Source organism: Tauraco erythrolophus, chromosome Z, assembly GCF_009769465.1.
Source record: "Tauraco erythrolophus isolate bTauEry1 chromosome Z, bTauEry1.pri, whole genome shotgun sequence".
Classification (NCBI taxonomy): Eukaryota; Metazoa; Chordata; class Aves; order Musophagiformes; family Musophagidae; genus Tauraco; species Tauraco erythrolophus.
In genome coordinates, this window is record NC_141496.1 from 85,108,513 (window position 1) to 85,128,116 (window position 19,604).

At 38.1% G+C, this 19,604-nt stretch overlaps 1 protein-coding gene across 1 annotated transcript in view; it reads left to right on the plus strand.

Annotated features, from left to right (window-relative positions):
• Positions 1 to 19,604, plus strand: part of PIP5K1B (phosphatidylinositol-4-phosphate 5-kinase type 1 beta) — a 115,519-nt gene that overhangs the window by 87,603 nt on the left and 8,312 nt on the right. The window contains exons 13-15 of the mRNA XM_086629004.1: positions 1,089 to 1,244; positions 1,999 to 2,143; positions 15,817 to 15,934. Of these exons, the coding sequence (XP_086485130.1) occupies positions 1,089 to 1,244; positions 1,999 to 2,143; positions 15,817 to 15,934 (419 nt within the window). The remainder of the gene's footprint in view (positions 1 to 1,088; positions 1,245 to 1,998; positions 2,144 to 15,816; positions 15,935 to 19,604) is intronic.

Genomic DNA, 19,604 nt, shown 5'->3' on the forward strand with positions numbered 1-19,604 from the left:
TTATCATTCTTTCATAAAATAAAGAATCGAAAGTGTTCCTGCCTTCAGGAACATTGTTTCTAAACTTCGAGTTGCATTTCAGTTTAAACTCTTTAGCCATGTTCTGAATGTGTGCTTTTTTCCCTAGTGCATAGAACAAGCCTCCATAAATAACAATAAAAACATAATAAGCAGATTCAGCCTTGGGCAGAGGCTAGCTCACCAGCTATCTACTATGTTATTTTTTTAACAATGTCCTGGAGCTGTGGATCTGATTCTTTTCTTCAGACTTTAGCCAAGTAGCTTTGATGCTTTTAATTTGAATTTAGTGATAGAACACAATGTGAACTATTGCAGTACATCTGAAGTAACCTTGCAGCCAATGGATGGAGGTCAGCAGCTGGCAACTGAAAAATGCTAAAAGAGCTGTCTGACATCCTTCTTCTCCAGAAGAAGAACTACAAATGGGGGTCATGATGCAGTGGTAGTAGCAATGGTAAGATTCTAGAGTTTCACCCAAAATGCCATTATAAGTAGGCAGACCCTGGTAAGAATTGTAAAGAGGATGCTCATACCTGAATGTGCAAGCCATAAACATTTTGGAAGTGTTTATTTTAGCCAAGACTGTGTTTGACATGTGTCTGAAGTGGAAATTCTGCAGTAGCACATACATCATTATATAGCAGTAGTTCACTGCTAAATGAAATGATCATAACCTTCCAGAACACTCCAAATGTCTTTTCATTTTTCCTGTTGTTTTTTTCCTGTATCCTTCTGTCTGTGATTACATGGGTTGATACTCTGTAGATTGACATGACTAAGTTACAAATCTCTAAGTTGGTTAACTGACTTGATTTTTTTTTTGTTCTATGAGCAGTAAGAAGCCCCAGAAAAAAACCACAAAAGTACTTCACTCATAGATGAAGTAACAATGCCTTTGGCTCTAGTTTTAATATAATATTTGATAAGTGGGTTTGTGTCTGGATGTGTTGTTTTTCTGTATTCAGAAACTCTAGCTTTATAGATGGCTTGCTTTTCTATGTGCTGTTAAAGATGTGCAGGGAGATAAGATGACATCATTCAACACCTATGTTCATTTGGTCACGCAGCTTTAAAGTCTTCACCTTCAAAGAAACGGTGCAATTCCATCACAGCCCTAAAGGCAACATCACAAGAAATAGTGTGTGCGGTTAGCCAGGAGTGGAAGGATGAAAAGCATGGCATTCTTGCTGAAGGACAAAGCTATGCTAGCCTTGATGAAGAAGGTAATGTCTTTTAAATCAACAGCCTAAACAGTGTTTTTACAGGAATTTAGTATAAGTTCTAGAAACCCGGTAACTAGAAAGCTTCCAATCGGGCTCATCTTTCAAAACTTCAGTCAGGTTATTCTCATGGAGAGAGTTGTTAGTCATTTGGCAGAATGGACCTTCAGGAGCAAGAGGAAGTCAGAATCACGGTTATAGTATGATGTTAATCTTCTGGAATTCAAGGGATCCTAAAAAAATTTATCAAGCCCAGGTAGCGGATTAAGGCCAGAGTGAGAGCTATTTTTTCCACTGACTTTTAAACAAACATGTCACATGAAGTGCTTTGAAGCTCAGTTCGTTGATCCCAGAGTCTTTTTGAAGAGATACAGGCTTTGCCCCTTTCACAGCTCATCTGCAGCCAGAATTAAAGGATAATCAGGTGCCTAATCCCATCTGAAAACTGGGCTCTGGTAGTGTGACAGCAGTCCCAGAACTTAGAAGAATTCATCAGATATTCCTACCGCTGTTTAATTTTTGACCTTGATGTTGCTCTGTATTCTGCCGAATGTACTGGCTAGCAGCTGAAATTCTCCCTGTAACGCTGAAGAGTGTGGGTAAGGGCACATGAATATTACAATCTTATCAATTCAAACATGTTAAGAAGCTTCAAGAAGCTGTTGAGAGGACTATGTGACTCCATACATTTGCATAGAGATTCTTGGATTCGATTTGAAATAAAATTTGTTTATGTTTTTTATTTTTGTGTATGCAGTACTAGGTTCACGCCACCAGCCGGATCTAGTGCCAAGCACTCCATCTCTGTTTGAGGCAGCTTCCTTGGCAACCACAATTTCTTCTTCTTCCTTGAATGTAGATGAGCATTATCAACGCGACCAATCTATGCTCTATTCTAGCAGGTAAAGGCTGTGTACGTGGTAGAGGACTCCCCACCGTTTTGCTCAAAGTCTGACAATGTGTGCAATGAAAGAGGGCTCTGTGAAAGAAAGAGCAGAAAGGGCAAATGTCTCTGTAGCTCAGTCTTGAGTCTCTCCAGTGAAGGAGGAGTGCCAGAAGCCCATAGGATTTGTTAAATATTTGTTATTGTATGTATTTTGACTGGGGTCACAAAATGGAAGTATAGACACAGCAAAAATGTAATAGTATATTTCAAATATTCTGTCATGTTTCAAAACTAAACTGGGCATTAAAAACTTGCTTAGGCCTTAGTCTGTGCCGTAAACCAAACTATATTAAGATCAGGGTAGGAAATACTTATTGTAACTTGGCTGTAGCCTAAGGCAGCTGCAGAAAATTGTGATGTGCCAGGAAAAGGGACCTACTTTCAAGTTGATCTTTATTCTGAATGTACAGAGCTGAATAGTCTGCTTTAAGTACTTTCGAAACGACCATTTTCTGAAGTGAATTTCTACAAAACTTGACCCATGGTTGTGATTAGAGCCTGTCTGATTTTAACCCAGGAAGGATAAAAACAGGAAAGTCTCAAGAAGAGTTGTGCAGATGCTTGGAAGCTAGCTTGGATGTGATTTGAGTTGTGTTTGAATGTACTTGAGCCATGACTGTCCAATATCATGCTTATGCCAGCAAGTCTTGCTGGGACTCTGTGCATGTGCCTGTACTCTACCTTGTACACTTGAAGTGTGCTGTATTGTGTGGTCTTGCCTGCTTGTGGATCTCTTTACTATGTGTCGTACTGCAGAACAGTCATTTCTTTATGTTTTTGTCAAGAAAGGTAAGCACTGCAAACTCAAGTATCTTGAATTTTGTTGGGAGTGATTTGGAATCTTGGATTACACAGCATCTATTTAAATTTGATAAGCTTACTCGTGTGCCGAGATGTAGTTCTTTACTTTAAAATGCATGTTGTCCACAAAGATCAAGTTATTTTAAAAGGATTTTACTTCCTAACAAAATTTGACCAACTATGTTTTCATAAGAAGTAAAATGACTTGCAGAGTTACTTGATCAAAGTGATATTTGCAGCTTCCATTTTCATTAAGTGGAAGTAAATTTCACTGATGTGACGTCTTCCATAGGTCTGATGTTTTGCTATAAAAATTTGGAATAAGATGTGCTTTGGGGTGTAACAAAGATGAAGTTTTAATTACAGAACCATCACAAGTTGTCCCAAAATGCATCTACACAAACTTTAGGGAATAAAATTACTAACGAATGCACATTAGTAGAAATAGAGCTCGCTCCTTCAATTCAACTTCTGTCAATCTTGTCCAGGTTGTGATGAAGTTTGCTATAGGACTTCAATATTCCATGATCTTTTACCAAGTTTTAACTTTGCTAGAAATAAGGTTATAGAGTACTGGGTTGTTTGTTTTTTTTTAAATGGCTTTAAGCATCAAATGAAACTAAAAAACTACTTTGTATTAGCATTAGTCAGCAAGAGAGAACTGTGGAGTTGCCTGGATGAAGAGTTCAAATTTAGTGCAAGTAAAATATTTCAAATACTCTTTACTCTCCATAAATTAACTGTAGAGAAAAGCTATTAATAAATCCATGATATTTTCCTGTAAAGATATTCCAAAATAGTTATATAATAAATAGGGGTTTTAGCAGACCTATACTTCAATTGTATGTTTAGATTTGTTTACTCTCCAGTTGTGATCCAGTCAATTAAATAACCTAAAATGAAGTAAATGGTATCAGTTATACCATTACCCTGCACATCATTATCTTAAAAAAATCAGATTGGAACTGTAGCGTCTGCAGTCTAGGTTTGGATACTTCCAGTTCATCAGTACAACAGGACACGTTCCCTTAACAGCAGACCTCGCACCAGCATTCATAGGTGTGTGGCTCTCTCCATGTCTTGTGTCAAAACAAGTGACCTTGCCCTGTAGCCAGGAGATCTGCCATGGGAGCTCACCAACTCATGTTCTTGCTGGTGTAGATGTATCCTCTTCAGCTAGGGCTCGGTGGCAATTTTTTCTCCTCACCAAGTACTGGTTCATGTCACACTCTCAGTGTGTACGATTCATGAGGATTAGCTTCCCTGTCATAGCTGGCAGCTTTCTTTTAACATGTAAGAAAACTGCTGATCTTACTCAGTATTAAACTAATTTCCCCAAGATGATTCCGGGCACTTGCAGTTCTGTACCCACCTCTGCTTTCTGCATCAGTGCAGGGAGGTCCGTCCTTATGGCACTAAATAATATATCCAGCTGAAGTTTTATTTATGTTTTTATGGTACATTGGAGGAACTTCAGTCCTCCCATGAGAAAAGCTGTCAGGGAAATAAGAACACCAAAAACCCCATGCTACCACGACGCATTGAGTTGTAGATGTCTTAGATGTTTCTCACTGGAGTTCTGCTGTTGAGTATCACAAAATGTTGTGATGCAGGACTCATCACTTTGCCATTTGTCTCTGATTAGCAGAAACCCTGGAGCAGTCTTTGAAACAAAACCTAAATGGATGATTTGTTGGCAAATGTGAGCCTGCTTTCAGTCTTTAAGTATGTAATTGACTATGACATTCTGCTTCAAGTTATTTAATAAAATTACAGTTTGGCATCTTCTTCGTCAGGCTGCTTCCTCCTCCTTCAGAGTGTCCTGGCACAAACTAGAGAGTACACAAATTTCCTTGTTACCAGTCAGAAATCTCTGGTTTAGGGTAATAAAGGAACATAATCCTGAATGCATAGTAATAATACAATATCTGTACATCTCCTTGACTCCTGTTAAGACTAACGAGCAGTATGTGCCCGTACCAGTGAGAAGACAGGTGCTGTTATTTGCCTCATTAAAAAGAGAGCCGTGGTACTTTTGGATACCTTCACACACGTGCCATATTTTTAACTGTTTTTCTGGAATTACCTTCAGTTTTTGTCAACCATGAATGTAATCATTCTGCAAGGAGAGAGAAATGGCATTTTATATGAGAAAGGAGCTCAGCACCGTCTCTCCCTGAGGGTGCTCGGCACTCGTGGTGGGAAGTGAGGAACTCCTACCAATGTGGTTAAGCAGAGAGAGGTGACTTGCTGAGCCAGAGCTGGCTCCTGAGACTGTGTCATGTGAGGAGCGTTTGTGTAGACCTGGCTTGGTACAGATTAGAACTAGCATAACTAATTGGTAGATAATGCAGAACAGCATTGAAAGACTTGTGATTAAGGCAAAAAAGACAGACTGAGCAGCAGTCATAAACGTATAGCTTATTAGGAGTGTTTTTCTAGACTGCTAGCTGATTATTTTTCCACCAAGTTATTCCTCAGTTCTTGAAGAGTTAAGAGGAAACTCGAGGTGTTACCCAGGCAGTGTGAAGAGGAACTGGTAAAAGCAGTGAATGAAGGAGTAGTGGGGAGGGGAAAATGACTGTATTTTTCAGCACAAAAGGAACTTTATCTAAAAAAAGAAACTAAAATGAAAAAATGGACAAACGTGACATATGTTATTCAGCAAATGTAGCCTTTCTTGTTTGTCAGAAGACAGCTGGTTGCTGTTCTATGAAGCTGTTTCTCAGTCAAGTGGTTCTGTCATAAGCAATGTCAAGTATGCCTTTAGTAAGAGAACAGAATTGACAATTTATTGCTTCTATGAACATTTTCAAAGATTTTCCACTCCTCCTCAAGTAGGTTTATATTTGGTGCAAAGATATTTTAGTACCTAAAAGGTCTGTTTTCCACTACAATTCATATTCGGACTAGAGTCCAAATACACTTCTTTGAAAGAGTTTATTTGTTTTATCTTAGGAAATGTAATACGTGTTATATCAGGGATTATTTTTACAGCAGAAGTGATAACAGGTTTTTTTCCCCCTCCAGATAAAGTTTTCCTGCTAAGTAGTGACAAATTAAATTAAAGATGACAAGTGTGAATGTCCTGAGCAGTATGACTGTTGTCTCAGTTGATACTGCTTTTACAATTGCAAAGAGCTGAAGGAGATTAATGCCTTTACAGGTACTTCTGGAAATGTTTTAAGCATTTAAACAGGAATTTCAAGATAAAACAAAAGTCAGATAAAACAAAAGTCAAGACAAAACAAAAGTCAGTGTATCTTGTATCAAAAGTCCAGTGTATCTTTCATCAAGTTTCATGGCTTCCAATCACAAACCCAAACAAAATGTCATGATGCTTAGAGGAGTATTTCAACTCTGTGTTTAGAGCGATGTCAAGATACTGCGGGTTATATGAGGAGGATTGCTGAATTCTTCTGATACATTTAAGCCTAGGAAAATTGTATGAAATCTAATTCTTGTTTCTCTATATGTATTCTGTACCTGCTTTCTGTGAGATGGGTATGGACTTCTGCTCTTACCTCTTCTTTCTGTTTTTCTGTATATTTTTTAATTGCTTGTTTGCCTTACCCTTTTTCATTGCTGTTTTTCAGTGCAGACCACTTGAAATTTTGGAAGGCTTTGAGAGGTTGAGAGGTTTTGTCCCTTACACAGTCAAAACTTCCAGAAATGTCCAAACTTTGAAGTAAAATGTTCCATGACTTGACATTCTATCAAACAACCTTTTCAAAAACAGCTTAGAAAATAAAAGCAAAATCTTCTGCTGTTTTTTCAATGGAAAGGATTTGCAGGCATTAGTTTTCCTCTTGTAAGGAATACTTAATCACACCTTTTGCCAGTCTGTTTTTCTATGTAAACAAACTTTTGTGTGTCAAGTTTAAATGTTCTGTCTGTCCTCCTACCACCCTTAGCTTCTGAAGCTTAGATAAATTTGTCATGAATTTAATCCTCTGTGAAATCTGATTCAAAGAGGATGAAATTCAGGCAAGCTTCATGAAACTAAGCAGCTAAGTGGAGGAAAGAGACTTGAATGCTCTAATGCTAGGAACAGATGCACTGAGACACTGGGGGAATCCCCATGGGAGAGAAAGAAAATTTGACTATGATTGAAGCCACATGTAATTGTGGCTTAGAGAAAAACAAGGCTTTCCCAGTTCTCCTGTGATGGAATTACTTTTGCTTCTTTTTTTCTCTTTTAATTAAGAACCAAGATGAAATAGACTGCTTTAGCAATAGGAGGGCAACAGCACGGTTGAGCACACTCATTGTGGCTGATCAGTACTAAATAGAAGAAAGTAACTGTAAATATGTTTGCGGTTTTTTTACTTGGCTTTTCTTTCTTTTTCAATCTAAAAATTAAGGATGAGAACTCAGTGCACTGTTGAAATTGTACAAAACCTCTGTTCCACTAAAGTGTTCTTTCTCATACACCGTGTGTGTAGGGATTTCTCTTGTTCTCTCCTGTGCCCCCACAATTTGTGTGTGCCCTACCAGCAGTCTACATTAAAACTGATCATCAGTGCAGCTATGATGATGCTGTTGCAGAAATTTGAACTTTGAGTTACCAACTGCTGGCAGAGTATGTGTTGCTGTTAAGAGGTTAATTACAAGATTCATTTGTTTTTCACTCTTTTATGCCAAAGTTCCATGTACATGTCAGTTTCAGCTCAGTTATTTAATTTGAAGAAAGGCTGTCATTTGTAAATCTCATTAATGTGCTGATAGAAGCTATATTTTGTTGTATCTGAAGAGCTTTGTAAGCTTTAAGGTGTACTATTGTTCTTTTTTTTTCTTCCTATTATAGGATTGCAGCTATAGTAGCAAATAATATGTCTAAATACTAATGCATAATATCTGAAAGTGTTCAGGGGTACTTGATCAAATAAACAATTTATGTTTATTTACTTATCCATTATGCTCTGTTGGAACAATACTGTGACGAGGTTAACAGAGCAAGAAGCTTCTCAGAAAAGCAGATTGAAAAATACCGGTTTAAAGAGCATAACACTGCTACCTGCAGTCCTGAAGAAGCATCAAAAAAAGCATTGTTGGACAAAAGATTAAAATATATTTAATTTAATCCTACAGTTTGATATTTTCTTAATGATATATGCTGGCATTAGAAGAAAACAATGCCATCTAAGTGAGCAGAATTTCCCCTTCTCCAGTGGTGTTGGAAGTTCATGTTTATTGTACTTGGTTTATGAAGTGGTTTTGGAAATAGGAGAGAGAATCTTTCTTGACATGTAAATGCTTGTCCTGGACATATATCAAAAAATAAAATTTCAGTCTCTGGCTTTGAATGTGTAGTGTAAAGCAAACCTGGATGAGGCACTAGTTTCATTAATTTACTAAGGCATGTCTAAATTTCAGTGTATACCTACATATACCTAGTATGATGATCTCTATCTTGTGGAGTTCATAGTCTTAAGAAAGATTAAACTGAAATTTGCTTTTCCTACTAGCTTTTCACTGAAGTCTAGGTTGTAATATGAGTTACTTTCATAGACAAGGAATCCTGAGTAATCCTGGAATTCAGTGTAAATGGTTAAGGTTTGTCAGTCCTTAGAGTCAAGTACCGAGTGGTTAGTATCTGTACCAAGGGATTAGTGAGGCATCTAGATTTCCTGAAAAAGAAATACACTTCTTTCTCTATTTAAAGTTTTCTGAGCCATTTACACTTAATCATTCAGTCATTGAGATATTAGAGAATCCTTAATAATGTATGATTCTGGAAAAAGTTAATGTTGCCCTGTTACAATTCTTATTTAAAGTAGTCTGTGTAGATATAATGCTGTTCTGCTGATGTATTGTTTAAGCATATGAAGCTACTCTTAATATATTAAGTATTTTCTTCATGTAGGTATTTAGATTCAATATTAAATACCATATAGCGAGTAAGAATTCAGAACAGATGTTAACTTCAAAAAAGCCAGGAGAGCTGACTGATTCTCAGATGTAAACTATTTGCTTGCCCACTGATATTCTGAGGCTTGTGCATAAACTAAAGGCTAGAAACTGTGGCAAAATTAGAGAGTTCATATTTTGCCATAGTATATTTACCCTTATTGGAGGTTCTGAATGATTTTCAGTAATTTAGCTGTGAAGGGTGGCAAGAAAGCAGTAACAAAGCTAATTTTTTAGAAGACCTAGCAGGAGTATTTCCTTAATGAAAGTTTGTAAGATAGGCAAGTAATTTGTGAAGCAGAGGTTCTGTCCCTGGAGCGGATCAGAGCTGTCCTGAAAAGCAAAGGTCAGTGTCTCTGACAATGGAAGACAGACCCAACAAAGACTGAAGGACTAGTCTGGTGGATGGAAGTTCCTCAGGCTGCTTTGAGCAGGTGATCCAGTGTAGTTTTGTAAGTAGCCTTGAGTGACCCTTTAATTTCACCTGTTCCTGCTCCAAGTCTATAGGTGTATATTGATATGTAAAAGGTACATAATTTTTTTCAGAAAAGTAGCCTATGTGATTTCACAGATGACTATATTTTCTGTTACAACAGTTCATCCTCTCAAAACATCTTTAGAAAGGGTACCGCTGCTGTGTAACTCAGTAGTACATTAAGTAAACATCATAATTAATAGAAGAGAAAGCAGTAAATGTAGTACCCTGTTTACATAATACCTGTTTAGTTTATTTTTTGCTCAAAGGTACTGCCTAGGAGTTTCTGATAAAAAGTTCTGGTGAATAACAAGAGATGTCACCTCCTGCTTTTGAGTCTTTCCCCGATTCTAGTGCTATATAGGTAGTCAGCCTAAAGGCAGAGAGAGAAGACTTTGCAGAGAGAAAGGTTTATTTCACTTTCATGACTGAGGTACCTCTTTTGTGAAATGTTCACAAGGTGGCTCCACCCATTCAGAAAAATAAAAACCTCCTGAAAAGTTGATGTTCTGTTTGCAGCAGGCCAATGTAGATCTGAGGTTCTCCTGGTACTTGTGACATTACCTGACCTTATCATCAGGTACTTGGGATTAGCAATTGTTAGGGATCTGACACTGGTAGACCTATGGAAGGGGTATTAGCTCAGGAGTGTGTCGTTCACCAGCAAATATGTATATGACTTTGTTATGGATTTTTTTTTCAATGTCACTGCTGTAAATGTTTTTCTTTGTAAAAGCAAAACTATATATCTGAAAGCAGTGAGCCTTGCCATAATTAGCAATGAACTGCAGTATCATGAAATACTCTATGTTGCTTCAGACTTTGGATCTCTGTACTGTCTTTCCTTGAGACATACTATCATATCATAAGCCAGTCTGCAGAATTATTATAAACTTCATCAACATCACTCTAAAGAATGAGTTATCATTTTCATGTTTCCTAATTTGATGGGGTCCTTTGCCTTTTTATGCTGGATGAACAGAGTGACATAATTTGACATTGCAGTCTGAACAGTGTGTTGGGTTTTTTTCTTCTTTTTTGGTACATTTTAAAAACAGCCCCTTATGTTCTCATGACCTTTCTTGTGAAGATCTCTGCATACGTACTGAAGTAGCAATGCCTCCATCTGTGTCTATTAAATTAATTGGATCTAATCCTGTTCAGCTGTTGATGCCCTGTTTGTAGCACTTTTTGTTGTAATTTGTTTCAATACAGCCCTAAAAAGATCATAAATGCTTTCCTTCACCGAAAAAGAAGCTTTATGAATTATTTAGCCAATGTTTCTGGAAGCAACATAGTTGTTGAAAAGTAGAAAGCAAGCTCATGCTTTTTTTAACCTGAAATTTAAAATTATTGTTCAGTTACATACAAAGATGTTTATCTGAAACTCCAGTGCTAATGGTAGTTATTTAATACATAAGCAAATGTTTCCTTGACTGAATTTGTCTCTCAGCATGCTGCTTTTCATATTCCATACCCCTCCTTCTAAGTCTAATTTCCTTACCTTATCTTTTTCTGGTGAGGAGGATCCAGAGTTGCTTCTCAGAGCAGACTTGAGGTGTAGATCCCTCCAAGGGCTGATACACATTGATGTGTACCTCTCACTGAATTTGGCTGTTATTACTCAGTATTTTGTAACCTGGACTGAGTTCCTAAATTCTGATTTCTTAACCCCGTCTCTTTTCAACTACATACGTATGTCAGGTACAAAAATGACAGGTCTCATTATTTTAATTGGCACCTGCAAAGGCCTATAGGTTTGTTGACTGATGTAAAATTGATGAGCTTATGCTGATCTTTACTGATTCACGTGTCATAATTTGCCATTAGTGTGAGCGTAGTAGCAGAGACTCGCTGTCAGACTCCTTCGCTTGAAGCAGCCTTTAGAAGATCAGTCATATCTATTGTTTTCTCAGGTCTGTAGTTTGTATGTTTGTCAACAGTGTTAATGAAACATTACAAGAGAGTTTTACTATGTTTGGCTTACTTTTTTTTTTTCCAGGCACATATGTAATTTGTAAAAATGAAATGCAATGTTGGTTTTTACAGACGATACAGTATTTCTGCATTGTAAGCATTAGACTAATTAATGCATTTAGTTCAACAGGTCCATAAATACCTGTTGTCCCTGTTCACATTTATATGTATGCAGGCAGATTTTCTGCAACAGCTGGTATAAGCTATACCTTAGAAAAATAGTTTTACTGTTCATTTATCCTACAAGACGTTTTTCTGACTAACTTCCATATGCAGAGATTTTAAAGATGCAATGAGCTGATAAGTTTTTCAAAAGCTTATATAAGAGTTCTCAAACACATTGGACATTGCAAATGTGCTGCTATTTAGAGGATAAGTATTCTGTGGGATATGCTACAGGAAAGCATATTTGACATCCAAAGATAGACATCAAAGCCTATTTTTATTACAGCTCTTCACAACAGGAGAGACACAGTGGCTCATTCTAATTTATGGCTGTTGTATTTTGGCACCATCTGAAAGAAGCTGATAATTATATTCCTACAAGAGCTGTTCTTCATACTGCAGAAGAAAAAAATAAAAACAACAAACAACTAAAACCAAAATACAACTCAAACTTCTGCTTTGGTCAGTTGTTACTACCTGGCACTGTTTCTGCCATTCTTCAAAGGCTGTGCAATAACCTGGGAAGCAGACTGAAGAGTTCTACCTGTCCTGCAGGCTGTCTTGCCAGCAGACACGTTACAATGAGGCATATTCGCTTCTCCGTGAAGAAAACAGAAGTCTTTTATTTCTAAAACTGTCACTTCAGTTTAGTGTAAATAAAATACGAAGGACAGAAATAGCAAATAAAATTTGAGAAGGTTTAAAGAACACCAGTCATTTGATTATTTTTTAAATTATTGTTACTATTTTATTTCATTATTATTATTAATTTGGATAGTCCTGCCTAGTTATGCTAGTTCCTTGACAAAGTGTAATTTTTTTTTCCTTTATTCCTTAGAAACTTAATAGGATCTTGCATGTATCATCCTTAGATTAAAATATGTGAAAGTTAGTTGTTCTATAAATCTGCAGAAAATCAGTCTAATCTCATTGTTCCTACTGAAGATCTTGTGCCCAACACCCTATTTTTCATATTTATAACTAGCAATCCCTGACTAATTTTTGAGGAGGATTTTTTGCATCTCATATCTAAGAGAGCATTTTAGAAGGACTTTGGAAAAGGAACGTTTTATTTTATTTTCTACTCAAGAGGAAGAGAACTGGAGCCTGGTTATTGATTAGATGTGTTGAAGTGTGCTGACGTAGAAGGTCCAAGTATGGCTTTTCTCTTCACTTCAGCATAAGGACAAAATATTTAGTGCTTCTTAAAATAGGATCCACATTTACTCTAAGGATGAAACCTTGAAAAAAAGAAAGCTTCTTCCATTCCCACTTTTCATAGGAAAATTGGAAATCTTGTTCTTATGGGTGTCTTCATGTAGTTCAGTCAGGCAACTGGGATACATGTTCTTCGTGCTGTCACTGCAAGGCAAGTACAACAAACAAAATGATTGCCATATTCTGCCATGAAAATGATTTCTAACTAAGCAGCTGTAACTAAGAAGGTTTTATTACGTTATTACACATAAGCGCCAAACTGCAGTTGCAGCAGAGTTCAGCTCCTGGCAAAAGTGGTTGCCTTCATACTGACATCAACATGGGCTCCAGAGGCAAATTACCATGACAATGACTTGAAATTTCCACTTTCTCCTTTATACATGTTACAGATTAGCTGCCCAAAGTGGACAGTTCATGTTCTTTTACACAGAGAAAAACCTCCAGTTATTGAACTCAAGGTATAGGAAAGAAAGCTCTGTCTTGCTATAGTTTTCCTACACTTCTTTGAATAAACAGTGCTTCATGCAGGAGATGAGCCTTACTTGCAGAGTTTGTCTCTAATTTTTCAGTGTGAAAGTCACAGCAGCAAGGAGATCGATATCTGCAAATAACTTGTCAGTCTTTGTTGGTAAGGAAAAAGGTGGACTGGCATCTGTGTTGTTTCACTCTCTTCTTTTGGGCCTGATTTTGTTCAAGGGGCTTCAGTCACTGCTGGTTTTCTGTATCTAAGATTACTATCTTTGTACTTTCTTCTGCCCCTTTTCTCCCTTTTCCTTCGGTAAGATAATACATATATTTTATATATTATTTTCTTCTATATATTAAATCTCTTTTTTAGGAAGTTCACTACTAAATAACCAAATTGTGACATTTATAGGAGCTTTCCTTTGACTTCTCTTAACATGCTATTTCTGTTTCAACCCTCATTTGCTCCCTGACTGTATACTATATTTCTATAACAGGTAGGGAAAGAAAAAAAAAACAGAGGCACACTCGAAAAGGCAGATGACATCGTCTTTATTCTATGTTATAGGTAAAATCAGCAGTTTAGTAATCCCCAGACTGAGTGCTGAACTCACATTGCTGTTGTTTTCTATCCACAGCAGGCTGTGAAGCAACATAGATTGTAATTAAACAAACTAAGAGCAAAAGAAGCTCAATGCCTTCTAACGGAAAAGTATAGAAGAGAGGGGAAAAAAGTGTCACAGTAAGCCAGTGTATAAAACTGAAATAACAGGAGGACGAGGTCTTAGTCTTCTGACACATGAAGGATATAAAATAAAATGCCACTGGTGTGAATTGCAGACTCCTCACCTGGTCTTGAGTACAGGTTCCAGAGCTTTTCTTGGAGTGAAAGAAGTTAAAAATAACAGCAGTAAAGGTGACAGTAATGTGGCCTGATATGTATATGAAAGGAATAACTATTTCAATATTTTTTTTTGCTTTTAAACCTAACCTGATGCGGGAATGAAAGCCAGGTGTCCACCACAGCCTGCCCAACTGGCTTTACAGTTAGTAATGCAGAGCACTATTTCGCAGAAGGAAGGGTTGGCCACTGGGTTTGCATATTTTTATAGCAGTAGTAGCTGCTCACTGCACACTCATCTTGTCACCTGGTTGTCATATGTGGGTCTTTACACATTCAGAAGCCTGAACTGTACAACAGCAGAGATCAAAATTCTGCAAGCAGAAGTGACTGTCTCCTCCCCACCACCCTTTCGCTGAGAGTAGTATCTTTCGTGCCAGAGCTTATTTTGTGAGAGATGATAAAGCATAGTATAACACTTAGCAACAAACCATTTTTTCCCTTCCTGTCTGCTCTTTGCCCTTCAGTAAAATGAAGTATTGGCAGAAAACCGATGTGACTGAAATGTTGCTCAACTGAATACAAGTAATGGGTGTGAGAAAAGTATTAAGTTAGTGGGAGCTGGGTCACTTCACAAAAGAAATAGTCTTGATGTTGAAAAGATGCCTAGTACACTATATAATAAAAGGAACATTGTAAGTGGCAAATGTAATGCTGTGTACTTAATACTAATATGACATGAGGATGACTGATGTTTCATTATTTTGTTGAGCATTTGGATTTTTCTACTTTGCATACTAGCTTTGCCTTTCCTGAAACTATAACCCATCTGAAACATATTTAAACTACAAAGTACTGCAAAAGGAGGCGGAAGTTAGTCATTTCTGCACTGATGGCTGTAACCATGTTTTCATACCCAGTTATAATGCAGAATTCTTTACTTTTCACCTTGTATGTAAATAGATAGGACCTTTTAAAAACAATGCTTCCACAAAACTGACAGTTGAGATTTCAAGGCAGCCTGGAGTCTATTAGTTTCTGGCAGATAGTGAGGACAGATGATAATGGGCACCCAAATCCATTAAAACACCTTTGAGAGCTTCGGCTTTGTGGTTCCAAGTGTGTTTACAAAACAAAACAAGATTCTTGTGCGGGTACATTTGCAGTTTCACATTCTTTCTGCATAGCAGAGAACAAAAAAGTAATATCTATGAATGAAATAATACAGTGCATCTGCTCTGTAAATACCGTTTCCTTGCAGAACTGTACTAATTACAGTATTCTCTTGTTCTTCTCCCACTTTCCCTTCTGAACTGTTGGCTGCAGGTGATTGATTCTGTACCTGCATGAGCAAGTCCAATGCTACTGTGCCTAATTACTGAATCTTTCTTCCCTATTTTGAATTAAATGCTGCCAGAATTTACACCATGTGCAATGTGGAAGTAACTTATTTTGAAATTAATGAAATTATCCCACATTTACTGTGATAATAGTTTCATTCTTCAAGTAAATGTTAGAGTTCAGGAGCAGTATTACTTCCTGATAAAATTTTAATTAATGCAAAAGTAGAAACTGCGGTTTGTGTATGTTAGTCAAATAGGAGCTGCCAGTTATCTAGCCATTGTCAACACATCTATATTTGTCCATTTGCATTCATCTTTTCAAGTATTTGAACCTTTCACATTTGAGAGAGAAACATATTTTAACATTTTCTATTGTGAGTGAGCTCTCTCTAACTTGTATTTTTAGTTGACGGTAGTCTCCCTTCTGTTTGCAGTAAAGGGTTGCCTTCGAGTTCAACATTCACTTTAGAAGACAGTGCCATCTATTTGACTTCAGAACAAAGCACGCTGGAAATGGAAAATGATAATGCTTCCGTTTTGGATGTCTACTTAGTAAGTTGTCAAATTGGTTTTGATGTTTGTTTTTTTTCCCTGTAATTCTTTTGACTCAGGCTCAGTGACTAAAATACTTGCTTAACTTCAAGATACAGAGGTTCATTGAGGTATTTCTTATGTGAGACATATGGTTAAGTACCTTGCCAAAGCAAATCCTTCAAGAATACATGTGTCTATTTACTATTGTGTTAGTAGTGAAGTATGCCAAAATGCCTTTCAGTTTTTCTTTAACGGTAGGGTTTTTTCCCTGTTATTTGTTTTTCATAGAAGGGGGAAAAAAAAGGAAAGGCACCCAAATGAACAAAAAAAAAATCTTTCTTCTTCATGTTGAACATTCCACAATGTAGAAAATAAATTTTCTCAGAGAAGAAAGTTCTGCGTACATAAGTGATTTTGAAGCCAGGGAAGTAGAGCTCAATATGAAGTACATTAACAGCTCCCATTCTGCTCAGAAGAGTTGTCCAGTTGTGGTGGCTGGAATTATGTCTTTTCTTTGCTGTTTTGGTTCCTAGTGAGCAGTTTATCTGACTGCTGAAAGATAAGCTGAAGTCTACATCTTTGGTTGTCTTCACGTCACCTGTGTTTTAGAAATTCTCTTGGTATCTGCAGCTCTTATTCCATAGACATAAAGGCAGTAGGGACCCAACTCCAGTTCCATTTGAATAAAGTTTTGTGATCTAACGCTTTTAGGGCATTTTGAAAATCTCAGTATGAGTATAGGGGGGAGGTATGTTTAGCTTGGCTTTTTTCCCAAAGGTTTGTTTTCCTAAAGCACAAATTAAAATTCTGATATTATCTTAGTAATATTTTCCCTCTGTTTTCATAAATAAGTCTGTGATTTCTGTGGTAATAATTTTACTGGAGTGGAAGGGTCGAAAAGGAAAGTCTGTTCTCTAGGTTTCTAATAAATGTTTCACGCAGGCATGATTGTTTCGTTTTTAGATAAAAGTTCATTGCATTCTTTATTTTTCTTATCTCTCGAGTTTCCTGATTTTTGTCTTAAGAGATCCAGAATATCATAGAATCATAGAACAGCCCAGGTTTGAAGGGACTTCAAAAGATCATCTGGCCCAACATTTCGGTTGGGTAAGGGAGCCTTGATGAGATTATCGAGCGCTCTGTCTCGTCTCATCTTGAAAACCTCCAGTGATGGGGACTCTACCTCATCCCTGGGGAGGTTGTTCCAGTGATTGATTGTTCATCCTGAAATTTTTTTTCTTGTGTTGAGATGAAACATGTTTGTGTCTCATCTTAATGTTGAGATTAAACATGTGTGTCACACATTTGTGTCTGATCCTCATGCGGTTTCTCTGTAGGCTGTAGCACTGATTTTTGGTTTTGTTTTTTTTTTTTTTCCTTTTAGCCAGCAATGCTTGAGTATATACAGTACCCACTTAATAGCTACTGATTTAATAGTCCAGCACACTTAGGGGAGTTGTTGTCTATCATGCCTCCACTGAAACAAGACAGCTCCTCTAGGACTTGTGTTAATTGTGCTTGTTTCTGACACAATGTTGACATGAATTGTCTGTAAAAGGGGACTCACAAATCCTGAAATGTTATGGGAAATGGTCAAATGAGTAATCACATGCAGCCTACCCTTGCTAGCAGATTGGCTGACTTAGTGAATTGTACTTTAAACTAATGAACGTGTCACGTACAATCCAGAACTGTGACGCCTATGTATTTATAAGCAACAGGGTAGACAAGTACACCTACTAGAGTAGGGAAGGAATGCTCCCCAGCCCTTTAAAAAGACAAGAAATCTTAAGTCCAACTACCTCAAGTGCATGTATACCAATGCACGTAGTCTGGGCAGCAAGGAGGAAGAAGTGGAACTCCATGCCCAGTCTGAGAGTTACGATGTGATAGGAATCGCAGAAACTTGATGGGAAGACTCACAATCAATAGCTACAAACTCTTTTGGAAAGATGGGAAGGGAGGAAGAGGAGATGGAGTTGCACTTCATAAAAAAAGAGAAATGTGAGTGTATGGAGGTAAGCTAAGGAGACCAAAAAAGTTCTGTTGAATGCCTTTGGATCAAGACTAGATGGTTCATCACCAAGGAGAATCTTACGTTAAGTACTTGTGTTACTGGCCTTCCAACCAGGATGATGAGGCTGACGAAACCTCACTTTGGGTGCTCAAGAAAGTCTTGGTCTGATAGAACCTGGTCCTCATGGGTGACTTCGATTGCTCAGATGTTTGTTGGGAGAACAACATAGTGGTGCAGAAGTTGTCTATGAGAATCTTGGAGTGCATGAGAACTGCTTCCTGCTACAGGTGCTTGACATGCTGACGAGGAACAGTGCATTGCTAGATTTACTGCTTACAAATTGAAAAGATGTACTTGACAACATAACTACTAATGATAGCCTTGGATACAGCGATCACAATATTGCAAAGTTTAAGATCCTGCTGAGCACACTGAAGACCAGTAGTAGGACAAAGGCCCTGGATTTTAGAAAAGTCAGCTTCAATATGCCCAGAACCCACATATGAAGGATTCCATGGGAAGCATGCATGGAGGGCAAAGGAGCTTGTGAGCACTGGGAGTTTTTAAAGAACAACCTCCTGGAAGTGCAAGAACAGTCTATTTGCCTACAAAGGGAAAGGAAGAAGGCAGAACAAGAGTCCACCCAGGCTAAACAATGAGCTTTTGGGTGTGCTTAAAAGTGAAAAAGAAGCATACCAGCTATGGAAATGTAGCCAAATGCCCATTGAGGAGTACAAGAACCTTGCTAGGGCATGCAGAGATGCAGACAGGAAGGTTAAGGCTCAGTTAGCATTGAAACAATTGGCCGGAGATGTCAAGAAGAAAGGGTTCTTTGGCTATCTGAGCAGTTAAGCAGAAGGACAGGGAAGACATAGGCCCCTTACTAAACAAGGCAGGGAAACTATTTACTAATAATGATGACAAGGCAGAAGTTCTCGATATCTTCTTTGCCTCTGTCTCTACTACCACAGCTGGAGCCCAGATCTCAGGACCAAGAGGCTATGACAACATGTATGTCGACCCACCAGTAGCAGCCCCCTGCAAGGGCACAACCCTACAAATCAGTGGGCCTGGGGGGAACCCAGCCCATGGTGGTAACAGAAGTGACTGACACGGCTGCAAGGCCACTGTCTACTGTCTTTGAAACATCGTGGAGATCAGGGGGCATCCCTGATGACTGGAAGAGTTTGGTAAATGTCACACTCGTCTACAAGAACGGCCCAAAAGAGGACCCAGGAAACTACAGGCCCATTAGCCTTGCTTCAGTCCCTGGGAAAGCGGTGGAATGAGTCCTCCTAGAAACTACTACAAACCAAATGAAGCAGGTGATTGGGGTAATCCAGCATGGATTTGCTAAAGGCAAATCATGCCAGGCTAACCTGATCCCATTCCACAACAAAACAACATCTTCTGTTGACATGGAGATAGCAGTGGACGTTGCTTAACTAGACTTCAGAAAAACATTCATCACGATTTCCCACAGCCTTCTCCTGGACAAGCTGGCAAGATACGGACCAGATGGGTGGTCTGCAAGATGGGCAGGAAATTGTCTCACAGGCTGCACTCAGGGGGTGGTGATCAATGGTTTCTACTCAGGCACCCTGTCACAAGCGGGTCCCCCAGGGATCCGTACTGGGCCCCACGCTGTTCACCGTCTTCATAAATGATCTG